Source organism: Oncorhynchus gorbuscha, linkage group LG24, assembly GCF_021184085.1.
Source record: "Oncorhynchus gorbuscha isolate QuinsamMale2020 ecotype Even-year linkage group LG24, OgorEven_v1.0, whole genome shotgun sequence".
In the NCBI taxonomy this organism is placed as follows: Eukaryota; Metazoa; Chordata; class Actinopteri; order Salmoniformes; family Salmonidae; genus Oncorhynchus; species Oncorhynchus gorbuscha.
In genome coordinates, this window is record NC_060196.1 from 47,267,361 (window position 1) to 47,282,295 (window position 14,935).

The 14,935-nt window shown below is 43.9% G+C and overlaps 1 protein-coding gene across 12 annotated transcripts in view; it reads left to right on the plus strand.

Annotated features, from left to right (window-relative positions):
* LOC124012930 (adhesion G protein-coupled receptor B2-like) overlaps positions 1-14,935 on the plus strand; it is a 541,176-nt gene that overhangs the window by 347,954 nt on the left and 178,287 nt on the right. For all 12 annotated transcript variants that reach the window (XR_006834797.1, XM_046326992.1, XM_046326996.1 and 9 more), the window contains 2 exons: positions 8,445-8,523; positions 9,189-9,291. Coding sequence is in view for 11 of the 12 variants with exons in the window: in XM_046326992.1 (XP_046182948.1) it covers positions 8,445-8,523; positions 9,189-9,291 (182 nt within the window). In the remaining variant the exon portion in view is untranslated. The remainder of the gene's footprint in view (positions 1-8,444; positions 8,524-9,188; positions 9,292-14,935) is intronic.

Below are 14,935 nucleotides of genomic sequence, written 5' to 3' on the forward strand. Positions count from 1 at the left end.
TTATGTAACCAACCTTCAATAGTAATACTAGTCCCGTGCAAATAGGGCTTTAGAGTATGTTATGTCAGAAGTCCTCAAAACACACACTTTCTTATATAATCTCTAAACAGCAAGAAAAAGTAACAAGCCTGGTCGTCTGTACAAAGTTCGAGGTCATGACCCTGTCAGAGATAAGATTCTCAATCTTAAGGCCTAGCCTAGAATCCTCCAACTTTTAACCCAAATCAATCATTATACTACCATAACAGTGAAGGATTGTCTCACGTCCTACTTTGAACTCCTTTTCAAATCAATCAATCAATCAATCAAATTGATTTGTAAAGCCCTTTTTACATCAGCAGATGCCACAGAGTGCTATACAGAAACCCAGCCTAAAACCCCAAACAGAAAGCAATGCAGATGTAGAAGCACGGTGGCTTGTAAAAACTCCCTAGAAAGGCAGGAACCTAGGAGGAAACCTAGAGAGGAACCCGGCTTTGAGGGGTGGCCAGTCCTCTTCTGGCTGTGCCGGTGGAGATTATAACAGAACATGGCCAAGATGTTTAAACGTTCATAGATGACCAGCAGGGTCAGATAATAATAATCACAGTGGTTGTAGAGGGTGCAACAGGTCAGCACCTCAGAAGTAAATGTCAATTGGCTTTTCATAGCCGATCATTCAGCATTAGAGACAGCAGGTGCAGTAGAGAGAGAGTCGAAAACAGCACTTTGGGACAAGGTAGCCCATGTTCCTAGGGCTCAGGTCCTCTGAGAGAAAGAGAAAGAGATAGAGAGAGAGAATTAGAGGGAGCATACTTAAATTCACACAGGACACCGGATAAGACAGGAGAAATGCTCCAGATATAACAGACTGACCCTAGCCCCCTGACACATAAACTATTGCAGCATAATTACTGGAGGCTGAGACAGGAGGGGTCGGGAGACACTGTTCTCCGATCCGACTATACCCCCGGACAGGGCCAAACAGGCAGGAAATAACTCCACCCACTTTGCCAAAGCACAGACCCCACAACACTAGAGGAATATCTTCAACCACCAACTTACTACCCTGAGACTTACTACCCCAAGTCCGAGTATAGCCAACGAAAATCTCCCCACAGCACGAACCCGATGGGGACGCCAACCCGAACAGGAAGATCACGTCAGAGACTCAACCCACTGAAGTGACACACCCCTCCTAGGGACGGCATGGAAGAGCACCAGTAAGCCAGTGACTCAGCCCCTGTAATAGGGTTAGAGGCAGAGAATCCCAGTGGAGAGAGGGGAACCGGCCAGGCAGAGACAGCAAGTAAGGTTCGCCGCTCCAGTGCCTTTCCGTTCACCTTCCCACTCCTGGGCCAGACTACACTCAATCATATGACCTACTGAAGAGATGAGTGTTCAATAAAGACTTAAAGGTTGAGTCTGCGTCTCTCACATGGATAGGCAGACCATTCCATAAAAATTGAGCTCTATTAGGAGGCCTGCGTCTTGTGACTGTAGCTTATGTGTAGGTACGGCAGGACCAAATAGGAGAGCTAGGTAGGAGCAAGCCCGTGTAATGCTTTGTAGGTTAGCAGTAAAACCTTGAAATCAGCCCTAGCCTTAACAGGAAGACAGTGTAAAGAGGCTAGAACTAGACTAATATGACACAATTTTTTGGTTCTAGTCAAGATTCTAGCATCTGTGTTTAGCGCTAACTGAAGTTTATTTAGTGCTTTATCTAACATAGAAGTAACAAAAGCATGGATACATTTTTTGCATCATTTTTGGACAGAACATTTCTGATTTTTGCAATGTTATGTAGATGGAAAGAAGCTGTCCTTGAAACAGTCTTGATATGTTCATCAAAAGAGAGATCAGGGTCCAGAGTAACGCCGAGGTCCTTTACAGTTTTATTTGAGACGACTGTACAACCATCAAGATTAATTGTGAGATCCAACAGAATATCTCTTTGTTTCTTGGGACCTCGAACTAGCATCTCTAGTTTGTACGAGAGTGAAAGTAAAACATTTGCCGCCATCCACTTCCTTATGTCTGAAACACAGGCTTCCATGGAGGGCAATTTTGGGGCTTCACCATGTTTCATCGAAATGTACAGCTGTGAATCGTCCCCATAGCAGTTAACATTATGTTTCTGAATGACATCACCAAGAGGTGAAATATATAGTGAAAACAATAGAGGTCCTAAAACGGAGCCTCGAGGAACACCGACAAGTACAGTTGATTTGTTAGAGGACAAACCATCAACAGAGACACACTGATATCTTTCTGGCAGATAAGATCTAAACCAGGCCAGAAATTGTAGACCAATTTGGGTTTCCAATCTCTCCAAAAGAATGTGGTGATCGATGGTATCAAAAGCAGTACTAAGGTCTAGGAGCACGAGGACAGATGCAGAGCCTTGGTCTGACGCCATTAAAAGGTCATTTACCACCTTCACGAGTGCAGTCTCAGTGCTATGATGGGGTCTAAAACCAGAATGAAGAGTTTTGTATACATTGTTAGTCCTTCAGGAAGGCAGTGAGTTGCTGTGCCACAGCTTTTTTATAACATTTTAAGAGGAATGGGAAATGGATCTGCACAGCTCACAATCAACCTGTATTCCCTGTAGACACAGGGGGAAAGCAAAGATTTGGGGGAGGAATTGGGGTAAAAGTGGATAGAAACAGATAAATAGAGACAGAGAAACAGACATAGAGAAAGAGATGAGTATATCTCTGTTTCTGATCTTGACCTCTGCCCCCCTCAGAATAACAAAGGCCCCACAGGAAATTACACTCACACAAACGCACACACACACATGCACACACTGACTTCATGTGTGCCTCTTGCCATCCCCATGAAAGGTTACAATGGTGTCAGCGGTGTCTGGCTCTGAGGACACAGCTCCTCTCTCTCTCGCTCTATCACCCACTCGCTCTCTCGCTCTCCATCTCTCTCGATTTGTCTTCCCCTCTCACCATCTATATCTCTCTCTCCTTCCCTTTCTCTATCTCTATCACTTTCTCTATCACTCTCTCTGCCTCCCCCTCTCTGACAGGGCCTTTCTCTCCCTCTGTCTCATCCTGTATAGTCAGAGTGATGGCAAGAGAATGACGCTGCTGATGAGAGGTCAGAGTGGCCGTGCAGAGAGCTCATTGTGACCAGTGCTCGGATGTTTATCATCGTGTTTGGTCATTTCACCTGTCATCAAAGCCATTCTCCCACAGACAGTCCCACTGATAGGCTCACTAGGCTCAAGACTTGCTGTAGCACAAACAAAGTGCAAGTGAGGACACATGCACACACACACATATGCACACACACGCATGCATGCACACTCACGCACACACACACACTGGCCTATGATTGGCTCATGACTTGCTCCACAGCCCAAGACCAGCCTTGTTCACTTATCCGTAGGATGACACTGACCCAGATATATAGAGAGGCTAAGACACACATATACACACACACAGAACCACATAGAGCTATGCACTAGCTCACACTCACACATACAGTACACACACACAGAACCACATAGAGCCATGCACTAGCTCACACTCACACATACAGTACACACACACAGATAACCACATAGAGCCATGCACTAGCTCACACTCACACATACACTACACACACACAGATAACCACATAGAGCCATGCACTAGCTCACACTCACACATACAGTACACACACACAGATAACCACATAGAGCCATGCACTAGCTCACACTCACACATACAGTACACACACACAGATAACCACATAGAGCCATGCACTAGCTCACACTCACACATACAGTACACACACACAGATAACCACATAGAGCCATGCACTAGCTCACACTCACACATACACTACACACACACAGATAACCACATAGAGCCATGCACTAGCTCACACTCACACACACAGATAACCACATACACACACACAGAACCACATAGAGCCATGCACTAGCTCACACTCACACATACACTACACACACACAGATAACCACATAGAGCCATGCACTAGCTCACACTCACACATACAGTACACACACACAGATAACCACATAGAGCCATGCACTAGCTCACACTCACACATACACTACACACACACAGATAACCACATAAAAGACAATGATCCAATGACAGGTCAGAAGTTCAGGGTGTAATAAAGAAACGGATACATAACATGGTTTATTCATTTCTACCCAGCACTATAACACAACCCATGCAACAGTTGACCCTTGACTTACGCTTATCTTACAGCTGCAATGGATCTCAGTAGCATGTCGGCCTTGTCTTTAGATTTAACTGGCTTTCATGGATGCTTGGTGCTTCATCTGGATATCCAGATATCCGCTCATTCAATACAGATGACCGTCTCAAGATTTCCCATTTCAGCTCGCCGACACCGATTTAAAACGCTTTAACAAGACCGGGGTGACCAAAATCTGTTTGTGGAAAAGGAATTTATTAAAGTTTGTGCGACATAATGGTCTCCTGGTCTCAATCAGGTTGTCTGTAATGAGCAGAGTTGGGCAGTATTTCTGTTACATGTATTTTAAATACGTGTTTTATTGACATATTTTCATCTCCCTCCCTCTCTCTCTCGCTCTGTGTGTGTGTGTGTGTGTGTGTGTGTGTGTGTGTGTGTGTGTGTGTGTGTGTGTGTGTGTGTGTGTGTGTGTGTGTGTGTGTGTGTGTGTGTGTGTGTGTGTGTGTGTGTGTGTGTGTGTGTGTGTGTGTGTGTGTGTGTGTGTGTGTGTGTGTGTGTGTGTGTGTGTGTATCTATTGGTTACACATACTTCTCAGTACATACACACAAAAAGTAGGTCACAGGGGGATAGACGTTGGGCAGTGAGGTGTTGCTTTATTTGTTTTTTGAAGCCAGGTTTGCAGTTAACTTCTGTGCAATTATGGCTCTATATAATATTGTACATTTCCTTGAATGTTTTCTGTTCTGGTAAGTGTGTATGTCAGTACTGTGTATGAGTTGACTATGCAAACCATTTGGAATATCCAGCACATTAATGTTTCTTACAAAAACAAGAAGTGATGCAGTCAGTCTTGCCTCAACTCTTAGCCAAGAGAGACTTGCATACATAGTATTGATATTCACCCTTTGGTTACAATGAAGAGCTAAACATGTCTCTGTTCTGGGCCAGCTGCAGCTTAACTAGGTCCTTCTTTGCAGCACTTGACCATGTGACTGGACAATAATCAAGATGAGATAAAACTAGAGCCTGCAGGACTTGTTCTGTGTCAGTGTTGAGATGAATGCTCTTCTCTATAAGCATGCTGAAACTCTGTTGTTCATTTGTTTACAGGGAAACTGTATTGTATTTGGTCAAACACCATTTTTTACAACAGTTTGCTAAAGAGCTGGCAGCAGCTGATAGGTCGGCTGTTAGAACCAGTAAAGGCCTCTACCATTCTTGGGTAGCGGAATGACTTTGGCCTGAGGACAAACACTTTCCTCTAGACTCAGATGAAATATATGACAGATAGGAGTGGCTATAGAGTCAGCTACCATCCTCAGTAGCTATCCAATCTAAATTCTCAATGCCAAGAGGTTTGCTGTTATTGATCGATAACAATAATAACAAAATTCTAACTTCGAATGCTTTTTTGGTTGTTGCATGAATGCAATGGCTCACTGTTCATTGTTGGCATTTCCTGCCTAACTTTGCCCACTTTGCCAAGGAAGTAATCATAAAAATAATTGGCATCATCAAATGGTATTGTGATGAATTATACATCTGCTTCATTCAAAGAAGGAGTAGAATGAGTCTTTCTGCCCATAATTTCATTTAAAGTACTCCAAAGTAGTTTTTCCCATTGATCTTGGCTTCCTGGTACATTTTCTTCTTCTTTTTGTTGAATTTAGTCACATCATTTCTCAATTTGCAGTAATTCAGCCAGTCAGATGTGCAGCCAGACTTATTAGCCACTCCTGTTGCCCCGTCTCTTTCAACCATACAGTTTTTACATTCCTCATCAATCCATGGATCCTTAACAGTTCTAAAAATCCGTTTCTTAACAGGTGCCAGTTTAGAAATAATTGGGGGGAAAAAAAGCAAGTGCAGTGTCTGGATGCTCCTTATTAATCACATCAGACCAACAAATATGTTTAACATCATCCACGTAAGAGTCACAGCAACTTATTTTGTATGATCTCTTATAGACTATTTTAGGCCCAGCTTTTAGAACCTTATCTCTCCTGGTTATAGCCATTACAGTATATTGTGATCACTGCATCCGATGGTTATGAATACAGCCTTAGAACCAAGTTCTACAGATGTGTATGATATACTGTAGTTCCTGTAGGGTTTGTAAACACCTTGGTATACAGCAACACCTCCCCGTTCACCCTACATTGGTATCAAAAGTGTGATGGCACTATGGTGTGATAAGTGTCTGCTAAATTACCTAAATGTAGATGTATATGTAAAAAGTATTACTCTAATGAGCTCCGCCCAGAAACAAGGCCAATGACAATAGCCAATGTGCTTTGCAGTTGTTCATTTTCACATATACAGTATATACATTTTGGTCATTTAGCAGACACTCTTATCCAACGTGACAGTGTGTTCAACTCAGCTGAATCTGGTAATGAATGATGTGGCTGTTGAACAAGTTGAGGAGACTAAATTACTTGCTGTTACTTTAAATTGTAAACTGTCATGGTCAAAACATTCAATGGTTGTAAGAGAGGTCTGTCCGTAATAAAGAGATGCTCTGCTTTTTTAACACCACACTCCAAAAAGCATGTCCTGCAGGCTCTAGTTTTGTCAAATCTTGATTATTGTCCAGTCGTTGTGGTCCAGTGCTGCAAGGAAAGACCTAGTTAAGCTGCAGCTGGCCCAGAACAGAGTGGCATCCAGAACAAATTCAAGAAAGCGTACAGTATTATATTGAGCCCAACTGCATGGAACTTCCTTCCATCTCATATTGCTCAAATAAACAGCAAACCATTGTTTAAAAAAACAAAACAAAGCAACACCTCCCGGCACAACACCTCTCCCCTATTTGACCTAGAGAGTTTGTGTGTATGCATTGATATGTAGACTGAGTGTGCCTTTTTTTAAATGTATGTAGTTCTGTCTTTGAGCTGTTCTTGTCTATTGATGTTCTATGTTATGTAATTCTGTTTTATGTTTTGTGTGGACCCCAGGAAGAGTAGCTGCTGCTTTTGCAACAGCTAATGGGGATCTTAATAAAATACAAAAAACTAAGGTAGATAAACAACAACATATCACAGTTATAGCAAGTAAGTCATGTCTGTAACCATTACTGAGAATGTTGTTGCTGTTCGGCTGGCAACTTGCAAATGTATTTTAGTATTTTAAATACAATACTTAGCAAAAGTATCTTACATTTTATTTTGATACATTCGTTTTGAATGTATTTTGTAATTATAATGTGCAATGTATACCCGTCACTGGTAATGAGTTTGTGGTCTGATCAAGTGTAGTAGGACTGTCAACCCTCGCTCCCACCCAGACGCTTTTACCCACATTGCAGTGGGCATCTCATCTACATGTTCATGCACACAACCTTCAATTAGGATCCATCACAGTGACAGCTCTCCATCGTCAACTTTGATCCTCTCTCTCTCTCTCTCTCTCTCTCTCTCTCTCTCTCTCTCTCTCTCTCTCTCTCTCTCTCTCTCTCTCTCTCTCTCTCTCTCTCTCTCTCTCTCTCTCTCTCTCTCTCTCTCTCTCTCTCTCTCTCTCTCTCTCTCTCTCTCTCTCTCTCTCTCTGTGTCTGTGTCTCTGTTTGATTTTGGATGACTCACCCCATGTGCGTGATGAGAGCATATTCCCTCCTTTATCCTCGTTTCTACTTCCTCCATCTCTCTGCTCTTCATCTCAGCTGAAGGGGCCAGGGAGGGAGGAAGAGGTAGAGAGACTGAGCTATCTCCCTCTCTCCTTCCTTCCCTGCCTCCTCTATCCCTCCTTCCTCCCTTCCTTCCTCCTTCATCCCTCCCCTCTTCCTCCCTCTATCCCTCCCTCCAGACAGGGTGACATTTACAGAGAGACACTGCCTCTCTATGGGAGCCAGCTGTTCTCTCAGAGACACTGCTCTGGGGAGAGAGGGATTAAGGGAGAGAAAGAGTGGGGGAAATCAGAGGAAGCACAGAGTTGCAAGAGACTCTTTGGCCTATTGAAAGGGACGAAGAGGTGAAAAGGGTATGGCGGGAGGGAGGGAACAAACAAAAATGGATAGAAAAGTTCTGAAAAGACGAAGCAAAGAGGGAGTTGAAAAGGGGAAGAGATGGGGGGGATAAGGAGATAGGAGGAAGTCTTGATGGAGTTTTGAGTTCAGTACAAGAGAGTTTTTTTATCACTTTACTTCTGTGCACCTCTAAATGTCATTATCTATTGGATCTCAGCTCTTCTCAGCTGTTTGGTGAACTTTTAACCTTCAACCTCAACAGGTTCTCTGCTGTTAATAGTATTGCATGTGTATTGTGTTGGTGTTTTTCAGAAACAGAAACAGAGACTTCATATTTTGTCATCGGAGCCATCCTGTATCGGACCTTAGGAGTCATCCTACCTGCCCCCAAGTGAGTGTTCTTCCTCTTCCAATTCCATCATCAGGGCTGCATCACAAATGGCACCCTATTCCCTTTATAGGGCACTACCGAATTATACACTTCAAGTCCAAAAAAGCTGTAATGATATCCATTAACAATGACAAGAGAACCATCTCCCATTTATTTCTACCTTCCCTGTCTATTGTTTTTTTTCTCCCTAAATGTTACGTCTCTGTATATCCCCTCTCTCACTCCTCTCCTTCTCTTTCTCCATATGTTGTTTCTCCAGGGTCCTTGTGCTATTATCCAGGTCAGGGCTATTGTCGATGTGTGGCTGACTAGGGCTTACATCCCAAATGGCACCCTTTTCCCTATGTAGAGCGCTACTTTTGACCAGGGCCCTATAGGGTGCGATTTGGGATGCAGACTAGGTCCTATGTAGAGGCCTATGGTAGTGTCTTGGAACTAGTTGTGGGGCTGTCGTCTGTTGAATGCTAATATGTTGAGGACTGTGAGTTTGTTTAGGACTCTGTGTCTCATTAGCTTTAAGAGATCACCCTCAGAAGCCTCCCAAATGATCCATGCACACACACATAACATCCCCCTTACCCTTTCCACCCCACTCAACCCTGAAAACTTGCTCTTTTGTGATTTTTAACCAGGCTCATTCCATTCTCTCTCTCTCTCTCTTTCAGTGCCCCTGCTGTGATCAACTCAAAGATTCTGACGGTGACGGTCAGACCAGAACCCAAACCCAGTGAACCCATGGTAGTGGTGGAGCTGTCCCCGCTGCTCAATGTAAGTATAACATGACATAGCCTGGTTATAACCCTACATAGACAGGGTTGGGTAGGCTACTTTCTAAATGTAATCCGTTAGTAATTACCTGTCCGTAATTGTCGTCAGTAAAATTAAATAAAATGTTATTTGTCACATGCACAGTATTCTACAGGTGTAGTAGACCTTACAGTGAAATGCTTACTTACAAGCCCCAAACCAACAATGCCGTTTTAAGATAATAGAGTTAAGAGAATATTTACTACATAAACTAAAGTGAAAGTGACACAATAAAATAACAATATTGAGGCTATATACAGAGGGTACCGGTGCCGATTCATTGTGTGGGGGTACAAGTTAGTCAAAGTCATTTGTACATGCAGGTAGGGGTAAAGTGACTATGCATAGATAATAAACACTCGCTGTTGGCTGGGCTCCCTGCCTGTGCCATTAAACCCCTTCAACTCATCCAGAATGCCGCAGCCCGTCTGGTGTTCAACCTTCCCAAGTTCTCTCACGTCACCCCGCTCCTCCGTTCTCTCCACTGGCTTCCAGTTGAAGCTCGCATCCGCTACAAGACCATGGTGCTTGCCTACGGAGCTGTGAGGGGAACGGCACCTCAGTACCTCCAGGCTCTGATCAGGCCCTACACCCAAACAAGGGCACTGCGTTCATCCACCTCTGGCCTGCTCGCCTCCCTACCACTGAGGAAGTACAGCTCCCGCTCAGCCCAGTCAAAACTGTTCGCTGCTCTGGCCCCCCAATGGTGGAACAAACTCCCTCACGACGCCAGGACAGCGGAGTCAACCACCACCTTCCGGAGACACCTGAAACCCCACCTCTTTAAGGAATACCTAGGATAGGATAAGTAATCCCTCTCACCCCCCTTAAGATTTAGATGCACTATTGTAAAGTGACTGTTCCACTGGATGTCATAAGGTGAATGCACCAATTTGTAAGTCGCTCTGGATAAGAGCGTCTGCTAAATGACTTAAATGTAAATGTAAACAGCGAGTAGCAGCAGTGTAAAAAAATGCAAATAGTCTGGGTGGCCATTTGATACATTTTTCAGCAATCTTATGACTTTGGTGTAGAATCTGTCAAGGGCCTTTTGGACCTAGACTTAGCGCTCCAGTACTGCTTGCCGTGTGGTAGCAGAGAGAACTATCTATGACTTGGGTGACTGGGGTCTTTGACAATTTTTTGGGCCTTCCTCTGACACAGTATATACTGTAGGTTCCTGGATGGCAGGAAGCATGGTCCCAGTAATGTACTGGGCTGTACGCACTACCCTCTGTAGCACCTTACTTGCTGACCAGACTGGACACATTGCGTGTGCGAGCGTTGCAAAATATATTTAGAAATCCATGTTATTCAATTATTGCACCCACACTGCTCTCGCGCGCCAACGAGTGTCTGCGTGGCCAAGTGCTAAAATAGATGTCATTCCTATTTCTGACGCAGATCGCACTGCAAGCCCTGCTTCTCCCATCTCCACATTGGTTTATAGAAGCAGGTACCCCGTGCCATCTCCTCATTGGTTATACCCACGTGGGTGATTGAAAGACAAACTCTTTTGCCGGTCTTTGTGGTAATACTATGAAAGTTTAGATGCCAATCACTATATAAGTTCAAAGATGGAAAAAGCCTGGAAGGAGAAGAGATGTTTAGAAATGATTCGGATGACCGTTTTATGTGTGGATTAATAATTGTTGGAGTGGAGGACCTTGTGCATTTCAGGTAAAATAACAACTCAATGTTTATATCCCAGGACAAATTAGCTAGCAACAGCAAGCTAGCTAAATAGGACAAATTAGCTAGCATGTGCAAGCTAGAAAACTAAATTGTCATACATGTTTAATGCTTTTCTGTAACGGCGTTCGTCTGTTGAAAGAAGAGAGTCGGACCGAAATGCAGCGTGTAGGTTACTCATGACTTTAATGAAAGAATCGCGGTTCGTGAAATAACTGAAACTAAATACAAAAACAACAGAACGGAACGTGAAACTAATTACAGCCTATCTGGTGACTACAACACAGAGACAGCAACAAACACCCACAAAATACAAAGCGAAACTATGGCTCCCTAAATACGGTTCCCAATCAGAGACAACGAGGATCACCTGACTCTGATTGAGAATCGCCTCAGGCAGCCAAGCCTATACAACACCCCTAATTAGCCGCGATCCCAAATACTACAAACCCCAATACGAAAACAACATATAAACCCATGTCACACCCTGGCCTACCCAAACATATAACAAAAACACAAAATACAATGACCAAGGCGTGACATTTTCGACCATTTGGTTGGCGTGTTTTATTCAGAAATCCACAGGCTCAAGTGGTCATGACGGAGCAGACGGAAATTCCAAATAGTATCCGTAAAGTTCGTAGAAACATGTCAAACGTTTTTTATAATCAATCCTCAAGTAGCTTTTTCAAAAGGAGAGAGGGAGAAACATCTGCTCCAAGCTGCTCACGCATGCAAAACTCTGCTGGTACCCAGCCATCCACTGACGCAATGTGATCTTTCTCGCTCATTTTTCAGAATAAAAGGCTGAAACTTTGTCTAAAGACTGTTCACACCATGTGGAAGCCAGAGAGAAAGGAATCTGGTTGATATCCCTTTAAATGGAGGGAAGAAATGCAATGGAACAGGGAGCTTCCAAAATACGAGGCACTTCCTAGTTGGATTTTCCTCAGGTTTTCGCCTGCAATATCAGTTCTGTTATAATCATAGACAATATTTTGACAGTTTTGGAAACTTTAGAGTGTTTGCTTTCCTAATCTGACAATTATATGCATATTCTAGCTTCTGGGCCTGAGAAATAGGCAGTTTAATTTGGGTACGTTCTTCATCCAAACATCAAAATACTACCCCCTACACTCAACAGGTTAACATGCATGAAACCAAGGCTTTTACTGTTACAGAAGTCAACAAATAGTAGCGCCTGGGGAATAGGAGTGGAACTAGGGGCTACAGGGCCTGGGTTAACCTCTGCATCACCAGAGTAACAGGGGAGGAGTAGGATAAGGGTACGGCTAAAGGCTAAAGCCTATAAGAACTGGTCATCTAGTGCGTTGTGGACAGAGAATAAAGGAACAGATTTCTGGGCGAGGCAGAATATATTCAAGTCATAATGTGCAGACAAGGGTATGGTAAGATGTGAGTACAGTGGAGGTTAACCTAGGCATTGAGTGACGATGAGAGAGGTTTCATCTCTGGAGGGACAAGTTAAGCCGGGTGAGGTCTCTGCATGTATATGGGGTGGGACAAAAGAGCTATCTAAGGCATTTTGAGCAGGACTGAAGGCAGTGTAATAAAACAGTAAAAACTATCCAAGACAGCAGTAGACAAGGCATATTGATATTAGAGAGGCTTAAAGCAATCACAGGTGTTGATCAGGAGCGCTAAGACAACGGGTAAGACAACAACGGGTAAATGGTGATGAATGGGCAGAGCGGGTCAGTTAGGTACATACAGGACCTGAGTTCGAGGCTGGGGCCGACAGGTAAATAAAATGAGGTGTTATTGAAACAGTCTAGGGGGCATCAGCTGCGTAACCGAGTGATCATAGGGTCAAAAGAGCAGCAATAGGTGAGTCAGGATGCTGTTCGGTAGTCACTACTGCAATAGGTGAGTCAGGGTGCTGTTCGGTAGTCACCACTACGCTAGGCGAGCAGGGGATATCCCTTAATATCCCTTGATCTTCAAGAACATGTCTTGGAAATGCAGATTAGCTCAATTGTTTTACCTGAGCATAACCCAGAAACGAAGGACTTATTAAAGCCTACTCTGTTGTTTATGGTTCTGTTGTCATGGAGGACTGATTGGGCTCATTGCTTCAGGTTGAAAAAGAAATGCTGCTCTCATGGAATGGCATGCTTTGAGCACTACCGAAAGTGCTATTTGCATGTGAAAAATGTCTGCCATATGTCTCTGTTGTTTATGTTTTTGTTGGTGACACTGATATCTCACAGCTGTTTAAGTCTATCAAAGGTTTGGGAGTTTGAGCATGTGTTCATTAAGCCTTTGGAATAAAAAAAGATATATCAGAACAAATTAGATTGAGCAATAAAATCCCCTCTTGTGGTCTTCTTAAATTAAACTTGTTTTGGACAGTATGGAGCACAATACCAAGGAGGAGTTTAGAAAGGAGGTACTCCCTCAGACTTTTATTCCGTAGCAATGTGCAGGAGCACATTTTTCACTGGCTGTCCACAATTTGTTTTCAAATTGAACCTTTATTTAACTGGGCAAGTCAGCTAAGAACAAAACAAAATGCAACCATTGTTTTTGCTCCCAGGTGGCACAGCGGTCTAAGGCACTGCATCTCAGTGCAAGAGATGTCACTGCAGTCCCTGGTTCGAATCCAGGCAGCATCACATTGGGAGTCCCATAGGGTGGTGCACCATTGGCCCAGAGTCGTCCGGGTTTGGCCAGGGTTCAAAACATGTATTCCGTTACTCCCCAACCTTGTACATAGACTAGTTATAAAACTACATTCACCCGTTACAATGTAGACCAGCTATAATGTGCTATAAACATTATAGAACTAACGCTCAGAGGTAATAGGGGAGAAGTCATTGCCCTATTATGACATGGTAATGATGTGAATCAGCCTGGAAATGATGTGATTCAGCCTGGAAATGATGTGAATCAGCCTGACATTGATGTGAATCAGCCTGATAATGATGTCTCATAGCCTGATAATGATGTGTCATAGCCTGATAATGATGTCTCATAGCCTGATAATGATGTGTCATAGCCTGATAATGATGTCTCATAGCCTGATAATGATGTGTCATAGCCTTAGTATTGCAGTATATCTTCTCTGTCTGTCTATCTGTCTATAACTGCCTTTCTTTCACTCTTAGTCTCTGTCTTTATCTCTGTCTCTGTCTCTGTCTCTGTCTCTGTCTCTGTCTCTGTCTCTCTCTCTCTCTCTCTCTCTCTCTCTCTCTCTCTCTCTCTCTCTCTCTCTCTCTCTCTCTCTCTCTCTCTCTCTCTCTCTCTCTCTCTCTCTCTCTCTCTCTCTCTCTCTCTCTCTCTCTCTCTCTCTCTCTCTCTCTCTCTCTCATATATCAGCTGTGTTCCAAAGAGATGTTGAGAGGAGACAGGGAAGGAAGCTATCCAAAGTCAGTAGGACCTTGTTGAAAGTCTCCTGCTGATAATCAACATGCTGATTCTCCATTGGAACCTCAGATTCATCCAGTGAGAGAACAGCTATGGTCTAGACCCCTGTGGTAGGGCAGTTTGTAGGACATACACTGAGTATACTAGAGATGTAAGATCCTGACTGAAATATAGACCTGTACCCACGCAAATACACACATGCACTCACACACAGCCACACACACACAGAGAGTAATATCCACTCTCTCTGGGATTTCTTGGTAATCTTGTGGTCTGCATCTGTTAGGGGTGATGACATTGGCCAAGTGTGTGTTCGCGCGCGTGCATATGTGAGTACCCTGCAGCTGTGGGGGGGTGGTGACCTTGGCCAGGAAGCCAAGGCCCAGATGCTGAAGTAGCCTCACAGCGACAGATGTTAAGGGAGGGGGAGGCTGAGGGGGAGGCGGAGGGGTGTGTTGAGGTCCCTGTACTGGGCCTTGTCCTCACTGTGAAGACATCTGGTCCCAACTGCCCATTCTCCTCTCCA